Source organism: Barbus barbus (assembly GCF_936440315.1).
Source record: "Barbus barbus genome assembly, chromosome: 41".
Classification (NCBI taxonomy): Eukaryota; Metazoa; Chordata; class Actinopteri; order Cypriniformes; family Cyprinidae; genus Barbus; species Barbus barbus.
In genome coordinates this window covers 10280029-10294608 of record NC_136719.1, presented here as the reverse complement: position 1 = coordinate 10294608, position 14580 = coordinate 10280029, and the positions used below count along the sequence as shown (strand labels likewise).

Genomic DNA, 14580 nt, shown 5'->3' with positions numbered 1-14580 from the left:
TGTACATTGTTTACATGTATGTATTTATTATGATAGATAGATAGATAGATAGATAGATAGATAGATAGATAGATAGATAGATAGATAGATAGATAGATAGATAGATAGATAGATAGATAGATAGATAGAGTAGACGGTACAGTATATAGTTCAAGAAAACATTTAAACTTGATCATCTCAGACAACATTTCAAAACAGAACGAATAAAGAATATGATAATCACAAACCTGAAAACTGAAAGTGCAAGCATGTTTCCATCAGCAAATAAAGCTTCCTACAACGTTCACCTCCCTCGAATTATGGCAAAGCAGGCCAACCAATTAGAGCCCTGCTTTTCTGTTATCCTGCTCTATCACTGGCTGGAAAGCTATAAAACAGCCTATGCTGAGGCACAATACAAAACTCAATATCAGTTGGGAGATAACAGTTAAAGCAAACTAGCTTTATGAGGCAATTTTCTAGTAACCAGTTGGAGTTTTTTTTCCATTGAACAAGGAAGTAATCTAAATAATACTTGCATTCACATGCCTTTATTTAAAATATAATCTTTCTATCTTTCACTGAGCCTTGTGGGATGCAGTCCAGACCCAGTGATGTGATGGAAGCAGACTAGGGAAGTCTCTGACCCAATAGCGACAGCTGATCTAACTACATCCTGCATAGATAAGGAAACAGTTTAATTCATGCACTGACCACAGAGAAGGTCGCATGAATGGACAGATAATTTACAGCCATATCATTTAAGGCATGTGTGCTGTATATGTTGTGCTTTTAGAAGCATGCATGCAGACTAAGTGTCCCATATCTCCAGGGGCTTGTCTCATCATTTAGCTGTAAACTTGTCTGTGCATAGGTGTAACCAAGTGGACTGAATGACCTACAGAAGCAGCCAATCAGTTTCTCTGCACTCCAGGTTTCGCAATGACTAGCCACTTTCCTTTTTCCATTTTAATTTTAGTTAAAGTTTTAGTCGTTTTGTTATTTTATCAGCATTTAAAAATATGGCTATATAGTTTCTATTACTGTTTATTTTAGTTTTAGTTATTTTTGGTAAACTAAAAGAAAATGAGAAATGTTGCCTTGGCAACTAGCTGATATAAAATAGCTTAATACTTTAAAATATTGTATTTTATTTCAGTTACTTTTTATTTAATTTCAAGTAACCTTATTTTAATGATTTTAATCAATAAGTCCTATTTAAATTACAGTATTTGTTGGCTAAACCTGTGGTTTGATATTTACTTTTTTTTTTGTAGTTTCATGAATTGTTTTATGGTGTAAATTTTGCTGAAAAGTCTGTTTAATGATAGATTTCATTGTGACAACCGCATTATAATATGTGCCTATGATAAACCTGTGGAAAAAACACCTAAATATTCTAACATAATTCTAATGAGTTTTAAAATACCATTCTGTTTAATGGCTTTAATAATACACTCAAACCTAACATACCTGTACATACTGAATTGTCTATTTTGTATATTGTGTTTGTGCTATTTTGCATATTGTCCATTTTGTATATTTGTCCATTATAATTTTTTTTCTTATCTGTATCCTGTCCTGTCGCTGTCATTCTGTCACACTGTGGAGCTACTGTCACTAAAACAAATTCCTTGAATGTGCAAACATACCTGGCAATAAAGCTAATTCTGATTCTGAAACATTTAGCGATGTATTAGAGTCAATAACAGATGACCTGTTAGTACAGAGTACTGAGCGTGGAGAAGGAAGTGGGTTTCCAATTTAGTGTCTTACAGTAGCATCACCACACAAACACAAACCTCTTTATATCATTCAGGTATTACCGTATAAAACACACACAAATTATTACCAGTGCCTCACAAGACTAACAGGACCACACATCTTCCCATGTATGAAATTAATGGTATTAATAGGGAGATAATTGGTTTTAATAAGAGCTTTCAATTGAATATAACTGTGGTTTCACTGAAGCATCTGATAGCCTTATAATAACTAAAAGGCTGAAAGGTTACAAAACATTTTTATTAAAAGTGATCATACCATCTAAACTGGTTTACAGATTAGCAGAGGGTGTGGTAGTGGGAGGAGGAGGAGCACAAAGAGTCAACACGGATTTCCAATTAATGTAATCTCTTGCATCATATTTGTCAGGCGATTCATATTTCACTTAATCATTAGTGTTGAATGGTTTCTGGAGGAGAGGAGTGCATTCAAGGCTTATTCATAAGGAGTGATGAATGATTGTGATAAAGAGTCATCGTATTAACTATTTTTATCATTAATATTCTGAATGTAGAAAAAGGAGCATTGTAACATTTTGGTCAACTTTTATCCTTCATTACGCTAATTAAATTTAACCTTCATGTTTGATAATTATAGTTCTGTATATCAAATAATAAATAAATAGTTTTGATTACACATGAAATAAATTTAAATATTAATATATTGCATAAATATAAATACATACTAAAAATTTTACACACCTGTCAAAAAAAGGGATTTAAATTAAGACCATGAACAGCATCCCAAATAGTTAAGTAACATATTACAAAAAAAAAAAAACATTGTTTAAAAACATAAACATATTTTTTAAATTTAATTTAATTTATTGAGTAATTAATTAATGGCTAATTTACTGGGTAATTTTTAGTTTTTGTTAGCCTACTTATATGGTTACAAAACGTTATGTTATTGCTTCCCTAAAAATAAGCAAAGGGGAACAATATTCTAACATTACGTTCTGTGTTTGTTGTGTATATAAAAAGACAAGGCCACAGACGCACAAGGATTTGTGATTACTTACTATAATCCCAATTACCAGTCATGTTACACGGCGCGTGAGTGTGTATTATGTCATTCTAAAATAACAAATATAACATTTTCACGTTACATCGTTGCTCGAGAATAACAAGAATTATTAGTGATAGCAGACCGAATCGAAATTTTCGAACAGTTCATTTAAAAAAAACGATTCGTCGGTTCTATGTAACCATGTGAACAAGAGCGTTCGCGCGAACCGGTTCAAATGAACCAATGATTCACTCGAGATTCGGACACATCGCAGAATGTTGTCCTCAAATAGCCTATCTGATGTTGGAAACTGCATTGACGGTTAAACTATAACTTATCTACTGTCATTCCTTATTCCCATTCTGAAGCTTTCTTGAGGATTAAACACGCTATTAATGATTGGACCATTTGCTAGGTTTCGTGTGACATAACACATTAAAAATCACCGCTTGTCGATTATCAACAATATACTGTAAAACGCTATAATAGCTATATTTTAGGATGTGTGTCATGAAGCGACCTGTGGTTTGTGTTTATATTAGCATGTGTCTTCATTGGCATCCTGGAAACAGGTGAAACAAATACGCAGTTCAGACTCATTTATGAGTCTTTGTCGTTTGCACTTCACTTCATGTCTGAGCATTTAGTAACGTTACAGTGTAGGCTAATAACCAGACCTACCGTGTTATCAGTTTGAGATACTGTCTGGCCAGTGCTTCTTTACTGCATCTCAGTTATCATACTCTCACATGGCGCTGTTCATTCATCACTGTCTCAACATGGAAATATCATGAAAGCTACTCACGTTCTCGCGCTACTGAGGATTTAAACGACTCCTCTATTTCCGACAGACGTTATTTCGTTTCACGTTCGCGTGTATTGTCTCTCCCAGTGTAAATCCGTAAATAAACGCTTAAACTGGAGATGTTAAAAATGTTGAGCTCTCGGATTAAGCAGCTATCACCCAATGAGAATCCGCCCCTCATGGCCTTATGCTGTTGGACCAATAGTGTCCTCCACACGAACGGCTGCGCGGTGCTGTCTTTACCGCACTGACAGCAGCTTCCTCTGGAAACCAGCAGGTTTGCTTTGACTGATGCACGCAGCCCAGTTTACACTTTTCATTCATCTTTTTAAATGTAAAATTAAGAAAGTTTAAACACTGAAAATAAAAGAAAGTAGGCTATTGTTTAGAAGGAATATAAATTAGGCCTACTTTAGTCTATGGGAATATTGGCATTTAATATAGCATAATTTATTAATGTTAATTTACTATTTAGTAAATAATAATAAACTTTATTTTATATAGCATCTTTAAAGGGACAAACAGCATTAAAATGATCAAATAAACATCAACAAGCAAATGCTTTTACAGTTTTTCCTCAATCGATTTGACACATTTCTCTATAAATACAGCCATAAATTCACTCCAAACAGTTCAACTTTACTGCAAAATGAAGCACTGCATTATATTTTCTAGCATTTATTGAAAGTATGTCAAAACTACATGTATGTTCTCTACTGATTATAAAACATGTTCAAATGCACAAATAAAAATACATGTTTGTAAAGACGTTCTTCAACAGGGAGTTTTGTTAGACATATTAAAGCAAAACAGCGCTGTATAGAGTGCTGTGAAAAGTGTTTGCCCCCATCTGTTACAGATGTAGGACTCGGACAGCGTGACGGATAATTAAACAGGTATTTATTGACAGATTAGCAGAGTAACAAGGAGTGAGACAGGCAAGTGGTTATTCTTGATATCTTCGGATATCACGTTAACTTGGGTAACTTCTCTTGACAGGAGACAAGGAACAGGAGCTGGACACACACCTCACCAGTACGGCTGACAAGGACTGAACTCCCTGGACTAGGAATTCCCCTTATTCACCGCGCCTCCATGTTGAAAACCAAAACGAGGCTAGGGGGTACACTCTAAACCGGAAGTTCAGTGACAGAGCGCAGCTGTCATAACGTTACCTACAATGCCGCCGCATTGTTGTGTTCCCAAATGTACTTCTTCCAAAAGAAAGAAATCCTATACAGGTCAAACCTTCCATCGTTTCCCCAAAGATCCTGTACTTTGCCGTGAATGGATTCACAAAATAAGAAGAGATCCCGGTCGCCATTTCAAGGTAAGATATTAACATTAGCTTACGATGCGAACTATGCTAACGTTAGCCATATTTACGTAGCTAGCTAACTTATGCCTTCTGGAATATGTCGTGTGTGTGTGTGTGTGTGTGTGTGTGTGAGAGAGAGAGTGTGTGTGTGTGTGTGAGAGAGAGAGAGAGAGAGAGAGAGCATTTTGAATATGACTCCGTCATTTTATTCATACAGGGCATCATTCAAACTGCAAAGTGTTTACTTATATTTGTGTACACTCGCAACAAAACACAACATTGTGCTTTTGTCAAACTGTAAACTCTTGTCAAACTGTAAGTTAACCTACAACTGGCGCCCACACACACACACACACACACACACACACACATCTTTTGGACATTAATCATATTGCATTGGTTTTCATTTCTTGTCCTCAAACAGAGCACTAATCTGTTTATTTTTAAGTTACACATTCTACATTAATTAAAAGAAAATCAAATGTGTTTTTAATGGTAGTATTATTTTGTACAGAAATTATTTATAATTAAGATGAGAATAAAGTTAGTATTAATTAAAATTAAGGAAAACAAATATATTGATCTGAAATATAGCAAAATAATTTTAAATTCATTCAGGTAGGAAAAAATTCATTCTGAACCGAGGTATGACCCAAACCGTGACTTCTGTGTACCGTTCCACCCCTAACGTGACCTGTGCCTGTTTATGATAACCATTGCTAATCTAGATCAAGAGAAGCACACAACTATAAACAATAACATCCATTTAATATCTAATGTTACAGATACACGTGGACACAAAAGTGTGTTCAGACCACTTTACAGAAGAGTCTTTTTTGAAGACCCTGGTTGGCATGCGAAAGTTGAAGAAGGGTGCTGTTCCAACATTGTTTGCCTGGACTGATAGCACCGTGAGGCCTGCTAGGAGGTCTATCGTCAGAGGAACTACAAGGTATTTTTCTGTGCAGTTACATTCTTAGTCCATAATGTTTTTAAGGCCTGTTTACATGTGACTAAGTTTCAGTAATACTGCTTTCCAGTCATGAAACCACTGCAGTTGAAGAGGATGTCCGGCAGGTTGATGTAAATTCCAATGAGTTAAGGTAAGTTACGTGTATCTCTGAGTCTGAACATATTTTTCTAATATTATTCTATATATTGTTGGTGGTGACAGCAGATTTCCTAAAGATGCTCTCCTAAAATTATGTCCCTCAATATTTTCTTGCCCTTGCAGTGCAGAGACAGCCCCTCCACACCCCGATCATGATTATGCTGAACTGCCCCCGCCACTGGAGGAGCAACTTAAGGAAGCCCACAAGATCATCAACGATCAAGCAGAATTAATTGCACGTCTTCAAACAAAGCAGTTTCTCCTTTCAAGATTCCAAGGCGATGATAAGAACATCATGTTTTTCACAGGCTTTCCTGATTACAACACACTGAAAGCAGTGTTTATGGCCCTACAGCCTACTGCAGAAAACATGGTAGGGTGGAGTCAGGCACAGCGAATAAGGCAAGCTGACGGGGAAATTGTAAGGCAGGGTTTTAGCATTCCTAAACTGGCCGTCATTGACCAGTTTTTTCTATTTCTTTGTCGTCTTAGGCAAGGTTTTCCTGAACAGGACCTTGCAGTGCGCTTTGATGTGTCACAGTCAACTGTAAGCAGGGTCTGTGTTACCTGGGCAAACTATCTATATTTCATGTTAGGATCACTTCCAATTTGGCCTTCGAGAGAAACTGTAAACGAGCTCATGCCTCCTTGTTTCCAAAGCACTTTCCCACTTACAAGAGTTATATTAGATTGTACAGAAATACACGTGCAGAGACCTAGTTCAAAAGTTCTGAACTCTGAAATCTACTCTCACTACAAAGGTAACACCACCTTTAAGGGCCTAGTTGGCATCTCTCCCTCAGGTTTAGTCACTTTTGTCAGTGACCTGTATACAGGTTCGATATCTGACAAGGAGATCACAAGAGAATCAGGGATCCTGCGTCTGCTTGAGGAAGGCGATGAGGTCATGGCGGATAAAGGATTTCTCATCAAGGACCTTCTCACTGAAATCAATGTCTCCCTTGTGATCCCACCCTTTTTAGGCCCAAGTGGACATTTCAGCCAAGAAGAAGTGAGACAGACACAAGCCATAGCCAGACTTCGCATTCATGTTGAGCGTGCCATTAGGAGGATCAAAGAGTATCACATATTCGATAGGGTCTTACCAATGACACTAGTGGGCTCTGTCAATCAACTGTGGACTGTTTGTGCCCTCTTGAGTAACTTCCAAGGGCCTCTGTTCTAAAGAGTGCCAGTGCACCCTTGAAATTATACCTGTCTTTATGGACTGGTTTGAAATTATACTGTCCACCACATGAAGCACACTGAATTACGCTGACAGGTTGATTTACAGTCAAGTTTCTTTTATTTTTAACACAGTGTTTATTTTTTATGTAATTTTTAATTTGTCACAAAAACTATATACAAAATATAAAGGTAAAAGTCACAATAACTTTTAAATATAAAGCACTTGTCACAAAACCTCTGAAAAATAAAACACTTTAAAACATATTTAAACATGGGCTCCTGTGTTTCATTTAATTTCATTGATGCTCTTTTCATGTACCTTTGTTGCACAAGGCAGGCAGGAAGTATGTGAAAAAGAAACTGTCAAGTTTGGATTTCATGTTTTCCCATTCTTCAGGGTTGAAGTGGACCCTCTCCAGGTGATGGTCCTGTTTGCACCAGACAAAGAAATCGCACCATGTCATACCGGTGATACCCATCTGTCCCACCATCTGGTAGTAGTACTCATGGATTGTCTTCAGAGCATAGGTGCCATCCGTCTTGCAGTACAAGTATGCACAGTCTTTAAAACTCTCCTTGTCTGGACACTTGATTTCCAGAAGTCCGTAGGTTGGTGCTGCACTAAGGTCACGCACTTTCCTATCAGGTGAGGCCCCCAGATGTGGGGCATGGGGGTTAATTACAAACCCGCAGGGGTAGACTTCATTGCCAGTGATTTCCTTGTATTCAGCAGCAGCGACTGGCTCCATTTCAAGGCCTCTCTTCATTGTTTTAGTTTGTGTCAACCGTTTCTCCTTCATGTTGGCTGCCAAACTGTCAAAGTCTCTCACCCTGGAGCAGATTCTTTTGAATGATGATGATGTCAGGCGTTTGGCTCGTACTTGATGCCAGGTCTTGCTACTGCTTTGTCCTCTGGTTTCCATCTCTAGATGATTTGCATCAGACAGTGTGACAGCCAGGCCACCATAGAATAATGTTTCATTATCATCTAGAGCAGTGCTAAATGAGCATGGCTGTGGAGGTAGAGGAAGTTCAGGGTCATTTTCACTGAAAATGGACAGTGGACGACGTTGAGTTTGGTAAGTTAATACAGAACCCCGGGGAAGGTCCCCAAATTCTGTGGAGACCAGAACAGCAGGCTGCTTACAGTTTGCTTCCAATAACTTTAACATCTGGCTCTTACTGCCAATTGTAGCCAGGTTGCTACGAAGAGTCTCTGCAAATTCAGCAGTTGGTAATGGAAGTGGCACAGGACAATACAAATTAGAGACAATCCCCTCAGTAGAGCGCTGTTTTTCCTTTGCTGATGCATTAGCCAATGGTGGTTTAACTTTGGATACTGTCACAGTGCTAACTGCTCTTGGGCTGAGACCTAATGTCCTTGATGGAACATGCCAGGCTTGAGGTAGAGACGTTTTGCTTGGAGTTTGGGGGACAGATGCATACCCCTTTTTAATATAGTGGGCCAGTGTGTAGAGCAGTCCTATTATGTGATTACACTGTCCCAAGCCAGCTTTACAGTTGCAGGTTGTATTGCCAATGAATGGCTCCTCGAAGGACAGCTCCACCTTTAAGAATAATCAAACAAGTTTAAGAACACATTCACATTTAGATAGGTATACCAACATATTGTTCTAAACGTCTGGTCCAGATGCAAACAGTCACGGTAACTCTAAGGATTTAAAAGAACATGTAACTGGCCTAGCAAAATAGGTGTTGATATACATACATAACATGAAATTACAGAGCATGGTGATGTACACTGAGTGTGCAGTTAATTAGGTACAACTGGCGTTTTCATGTTCCAGCAATGAAAGCATAACAGTCAATGTTTAAGTTGCTAGGTTTGTCCTAGACATCAGACATGATACTGATTAATACAGCTTGCAGGGTACCTAATATATTGGACACTCATTGTACTAAAACCCAGGGTTGGGGAATAACAGTAATTTGACAAGCTGGTTGACACCAGCGGTTTATTAAAATAAGATTTTTTTGAGGCAGAGATGCATAAAAGTTTCAAAGTAATCAAATGATGTTACTGGGTTTGTGCATCCCAGTGGACGACATTACTGATGAGTTTTTAGCATCTGTGTTACCTGTGAGACCTGAAGAGTACCTTCCCCAACCCTACTTAACATTGCTATGTAAACTGAGCAACCCATGCCTGTAAACAAACTTACTTATACTTAATATGTATTAATTTTAATAACCAACAGTAGCACCCTGCCTTGCTTTGTAGTGACACATTGGAAACAAGATATTTTTACTGATGGTTCCAATACACTATTAGCTAAAGATCACATCAACTGCACATAACATGTTATTTTTAGTCTAGCAGGGAAAGATGAACTGTTGATATGAACGATCAAAATGAACATTTGAACGTTTAGCAAGCGTATTTGTTCTAGCAGTGGCACCATTCCGCGAACTGAGCAGTTTATCCACAGTCATGATACCTGAATGTTGTAAGGTGCCTCGTTTTTTCGCATTGAGCGAAAAGACTTAGCTCGCACACTGACTGTCTCGCTCCTCTTGACTGTCGGTAAAATAATTTATTGTTAACACTCAAAATAACAGTCAGTCTGGTGTGGCTAATATATCTTAACTATGCTTAACATCAGCTTCTAATGTTGTCGCGTCCTGTTGTATTAGCTAGCTAAGAAACTAACTTTAAAAGTAACGTTCGCTAATGTTGATTTCAGAAAAAAAGCCGTCATCGTCCGTTCATTACCTTCCACGTCGTGCACATATCCCTCGATCCAGTTGCTGTAACCCTTCAGAAAAACAGCCCGGGGAATCTTGCAGTCGTTATTTGCCCATTTTTCAACATTGTCCACTGTTAATTCTGGAAGAGATGAAAGGTTTGTTGTCCACACAGGTACCGCCATGATTAGAGACGCCCGCTGCGCTCTGTCACTGAACTTCCGGTTTAGAGTGTACCCCCTAGCCTCGTTTTGGTTCTAGATGGTGACGTAGGTGAATAAGGCGTAAGCAGACAAGGAGGTAAGCATCAGGCATAGAGTTTGTGATAGCAATGGTAGTCCTCTTCGTATGAACAAGACTGGACACTGGAATGCATGTGAAAAACCAACTGCCCCTTTAAATCAGTCTTTCGCAGCGCTATGGTGGTGTTTTGGCCCACTCTTCTTTGCAGAACTACTTTAGTTCAGCCACATTGCAGCAAATACATTTTCACAGTTCATATAATGTTGAATCCATGCTTGACAAGCCGCTGTCTCAACATCTCCACAGGCCTCTTGCTTTGTTACTGATATTGTTCTGGACCACAACAATGCTCTTGTTCCATTCAAAATAAACTTGATTGCCCACCTAAATGTAGGCTACTCAAACTTCAATTCTGAAAAATGTTTGGACATTCAAAGAACGTAAATTGTCCCAGGAGGACTATCAACAATCATATAGAAGTATACTGCCATAACTAGATCTGTTTCTCAGCACTAAAGGAGAAGCCATGGTTTCTTGGTCAATTAGGGTAACTCTGATTTAATCTCCCCTTATACCCTGCTGTACAGTGCATTTCGTGTTGTGTTTATTATTAACCAAACTATATCAGTTTGGGACCAACTGAAATATACCATGTGCATTTGAAAGTTTCGTTTGTTGTGATTGAACAAGTGTTTGTGATTTGTGTTTTGATCTGTTCCTGATGAAAATTAAATGAATGAAAATGATTCGCATGAGATTTAGGACAATTACAAAGTGTCCAGATCACTTTGTTAACTGTTTTGAGAACAGTGGCCTGAGTTTGGAGAAATGAGAAAAACGAATGAGAAAAACCGAAGAAAAACAAGTTGAGCTTTAAAAATGTCTGAGCTCTAAGTTAAGAAGGAAAAGACTTCCAAAGGGTATAGGAGCAGAAAAAGCCTCATCATCTGTAGATTTTAGATGGCAAATTCGATTGTGTAATCTGCGATTAGGGGTGTAAGGAATTAACTATGAGGATAAATAATATGAAGCCAATATAATGCTTTGTCAGCATCATACTTTTAAAATCAACATGGAACCTGACTGGGAAGCAGTGCAAAGACTCTTAAAAAAAAAAGAAGAAGAAAAAGAGTATTTCATGCAGTCAGGATCCTGGTGGCAAAGTTTTGAACATATTGCAGCTTGTTAAGCATGGATTTATAAACTCCAGCTAAAAGGGCATTACAGTAAGCTATCTAAGATACAATGAACTAACTGATAAACTTCACAGCTACAGAGAAATGTATGACACAATCTTACTACATTTCTGAGATGTGAAAAGGATGCTTTAAGAATGCTCTATGCAAAATTTTATGTATTATTTATTTTATATGATATTTTAATATATTTATATTTGATATTTAAGGTGAAACGAGTATCTATCCTAACATATGAATCATTTTTATTATTATCATTCACTTTGTAATGTATTGAAAAATGTTTCACATCAAAGGCCTCTGCTTCCTGTTAATTTGAAGGTTGCATATTGTAAGTTATAACTCATGAGTCAACTCTGGAGGTTCATGACCTATTTCTGTGGTCTATGAGAGATGTATAAATTCTTTATTGGTTCCACTACACAATTCACTAGACATGCTTTTCTCAGGAAGTGAGCTATTCTTACTGCTTATAACCAACACTGACTTGATGCAAGCAGATGACTGGTTCTAAATGTTGTCTATTTCCTATAGTCTGTATGTTATTAGCAGAGCAGAGGGGGAAAGGAGTGTGTAGTTTAGCTTGTTAGTTTGTTTTGTTTTATAACAGCTTTTGACCACAATTGACAGACAATTCTGTTTGTCTGTCTGTCATAAGAGTAAAACCAACGTCTTTTCAAAAATAAAGGTTTTATGCATACTTTTATTTCTAGTCTAGCAAAATGACACTGTCATGAGTAACAGCTGTATTAGCTACTGTAGGCTATATTGCAAATGCTTCATCCTTTATTGTTTGAAATTAACACTAATGCCATCTGTCGGTACAGATTCACAACTGCAATAGAATGGACTAGTCCAGGGGTTCTAAACCCTGGTGCTGGAGGGCCACTGTCCTGCAGAGTTTTGCTCCAACCTTGATCAAACTCACCTGCCTGTAGCTTACTAGTAATCCTGAACAACTGAATTAGCTGGTTCAGGTGTGTTTGAATAGGGTTGGAGCTGAAATTTGCAGGACAGTGGCCCTCGAGGACCAGGGTTGAGAAAGCCTGAACTAGTCAATATTTTTTTATTATTTTTTTTTTATGAAATGCTTAAACAAATTTATATAAGAATCAAGACATCCAAATAGACAACATAAGACATGAGGAAAAGGGGTTATAAAACTTACATTAAGACACATCACAAACAAACCAACCAAAAAAAAAAAAAAAAAGAAATGAGACAACAACTACAAGTTATTTTCAAGTAACTTTAACTTTTCAGCAAGAGTTTTTTGTTATCAGTGCCTGTAAGAGAATCAATAAACATAAGAAATTCAGCCATAAAAGCTTTAAAACATGGTTTCGAGTTACACCTTTTACTTTTATGTATATGAAATTTACCATATAAAATCAGAAGATTCACCATAACAGATACAATTTTTGATTCATAATATGAAGACATCTTTACCAATTCTTGGATCCAACCCTTAAATGATCTGAGATGACCGAACACCTCAGAAAAGATGATGCCAACCCCTCAGAGGACCTCAGAGGATGCCAACGCTCAGACAACATACAGAATTACCAAATTTTGCCATAAGTTAAATATATTAAGGTTCTGCAATATATAAATATATTGTGGAAACTTAATTTCCTGTAGAGCTGCTTTGCTACGATTTGTATCGTAAAAAGCGCTGTACAAATAAACTTGAACTTGAACTTTACATGTTGTATCTAAATTGTATCCAGATTTTTTTGTTGAAAATACCTAGAGATAGATCTTCCCAAAGTTTTTTTTTCTTTTGAATAACAACAGTCAAAAAAATAAAATAAAATATGTAACAATTTTTCTGTTGATCTGAACAAAACGAACAGCTCTCATCAATATCCACAAATGAACTAGTCAATATTAATATAGTCAAAAAATAAATTAAAGCCAATAGTCAAATTTTAAACACGCAGCCTATTAGATCATTATCAAAGGCAGTTCGGAGAAATATAATGACACAGAAATCGAAATATATTCGAGATATTACCAGTGCTTGAAGTGGGCCGGTACGCTTCTATATTTTAGCCTTTAGAGTACCTGCACTTTTTTTGTGCGTACCGGCCCACTTCTGACATGTTGCCGGTACTCAGAGTAAAATCGTCAGGGTCTGGGTGATTAGGCTATATGATCCCATATATGATTAGAAATGATATAGAAACTATGTAAATCACACTGCCCAGGAAGGATCCCCTCTCATCTCGACCAATCACGTGAATGAACGCAAGCGGAGTTGGTCTACTTCATTGTGTGGTGCGTGAGAGCATGTCAGGGGAGAATAATAATTAATTATTGATTACTAATTTGAATCAGTACTTTATAACGAAAATCATACCTTAAAATGAAAAGAAGCAGGCTTTTGCAATCACATCATTTTAAACCGTAAACTCCTGGAAAGTTAAAGGATCCAGTGAATGAATTCAAACAATTATGGAGAGAATAGTGACTTACATCCAGATGTCAGTAAAATTATTATTTTCAGCATGTATTTGGCTTAAAAGCAAGAGTGTTTTATAATGAGCGCTGATTATGCGGTGGTCAGAGGTTTAGTGATTCTGAATGGATCTGTATATTAAAGGCAGGCTTTAGTGGTCTTTGGTGTCTTCTGTGGTCCTGTTTGGTATGGTAGCTTGACTTGTGCTAATTTGTATTGAAAACTTTTATTTAATTATCGATTGATTGATTGTGGCACTATACATACATTGTGAATTATTAAAAAGTACTTATGTATTTAATATAAATGAATAAATAAATAAAGGGTGGGGCGGGGGGCACTGGATATTACCATAAAGAAAATTAAAGTATTTAAAAAAAAAAAACAGAAAGAAATGTACAGTGATATCTGTCAGTTTAAGAAGCTTTCAGATATGTATTTATTTAATTATTTTGGCGTAGGCTAGAGTTAATTTTACATGTCGTTATCAGGGACGGATCTTGACTGGGCACGGACTGATTATAGGCTCCCCTCAATTGAAATTGCGGTCATTATTCTTAAATTCAAATAGCAATGGATTCTATCTACACTAAGTGAAAATAGCAGTATTTTTAGCGATATGTTATTTACACTAAGTGCAAATAGCTATAGATTATATTTACACTGTTAAAATAGCAGGATTTTCTGCTATTTATACTACTTGTTGCAAAATAGTGGCAATTATCTGCACCTCAGTATTGTATTACATTATAAAACAGTATGCAATAATAACATATTGAG

The 14580-nt window shown here is 37.0% G+C and overlaps 2 protein-coding genes across 2 annotated transcripts; one reads left to right on the top strand and one right to left on the bottom strand.

Moving 5' to 3' along the window:
• Window positions 1–4648: 4648 nt before the first annotated feature.
• LOC306860831 (uncharacterized protein) lies at window positions 4649–7464 on the top strand. The gene is made up of 4 exons (XM_079402778.1): window positions 4649–4907; window positions 5681–5847; window positions 5936–5998; window positions 6130–7464. Exons 1-4 carry the CDS (start codon window positions 4758–4760, stop codon window positions 7190–7192), a joined length of 1443 nt encoding a protein of 480 aa, XP_079258904.1. The 5' UTR covers window positions 4649–4757; the 3' UTR covers window positions 7193–7464.
• On the bottom strand, window positions 7298–10126 carry LOC306860832 (uncharacterized protein). Its single transcript, XM_079402779.1, has 2 exons — window positions 9929–10126; window positions 7298–8762 (listed from the first exon to the last, which is right to left on the bottom strand). The coding sequence occupies exons 1-2, from the start codon at window positions 9944–9946 to the stop codon at window positions 7506–7508; spliced, it is 1275 nt and encodes a 424-aa protein (XP_079258905.1). The 5' UTR covers window positions 9947–10126; the 3' UTR covers window positions 7298–7505.
• Between the last annotated feature and the right edge of the window lie 4454 nt (window positions 10127–14580).

Bases quoted from the DNA above. Each gene is read 5' to 3' on its own strand.
- LOC306860831 (XM_079402778.1), top strand. From the start codon at position 4,758: ATGCCGCCGCATTGTTGTGTTCCCAAATGTACTTCTTCCAAAAGAAAG. The intron at 5,848-5,935 runs GTATTTTTCTGT...ACTGCTTTCCAG, and splicing joins ATCGTCAGAGGAACTACAAG to TCATGAAACCACTGCAGTTG. The intron at 5,999-6,129 runs GTAAGTTACGTG...TTGCCCTTGCAG, and splicing joins GTAAATTCCAATGAGTTAAG to TGCAGAGACAGCCCCTCCAC.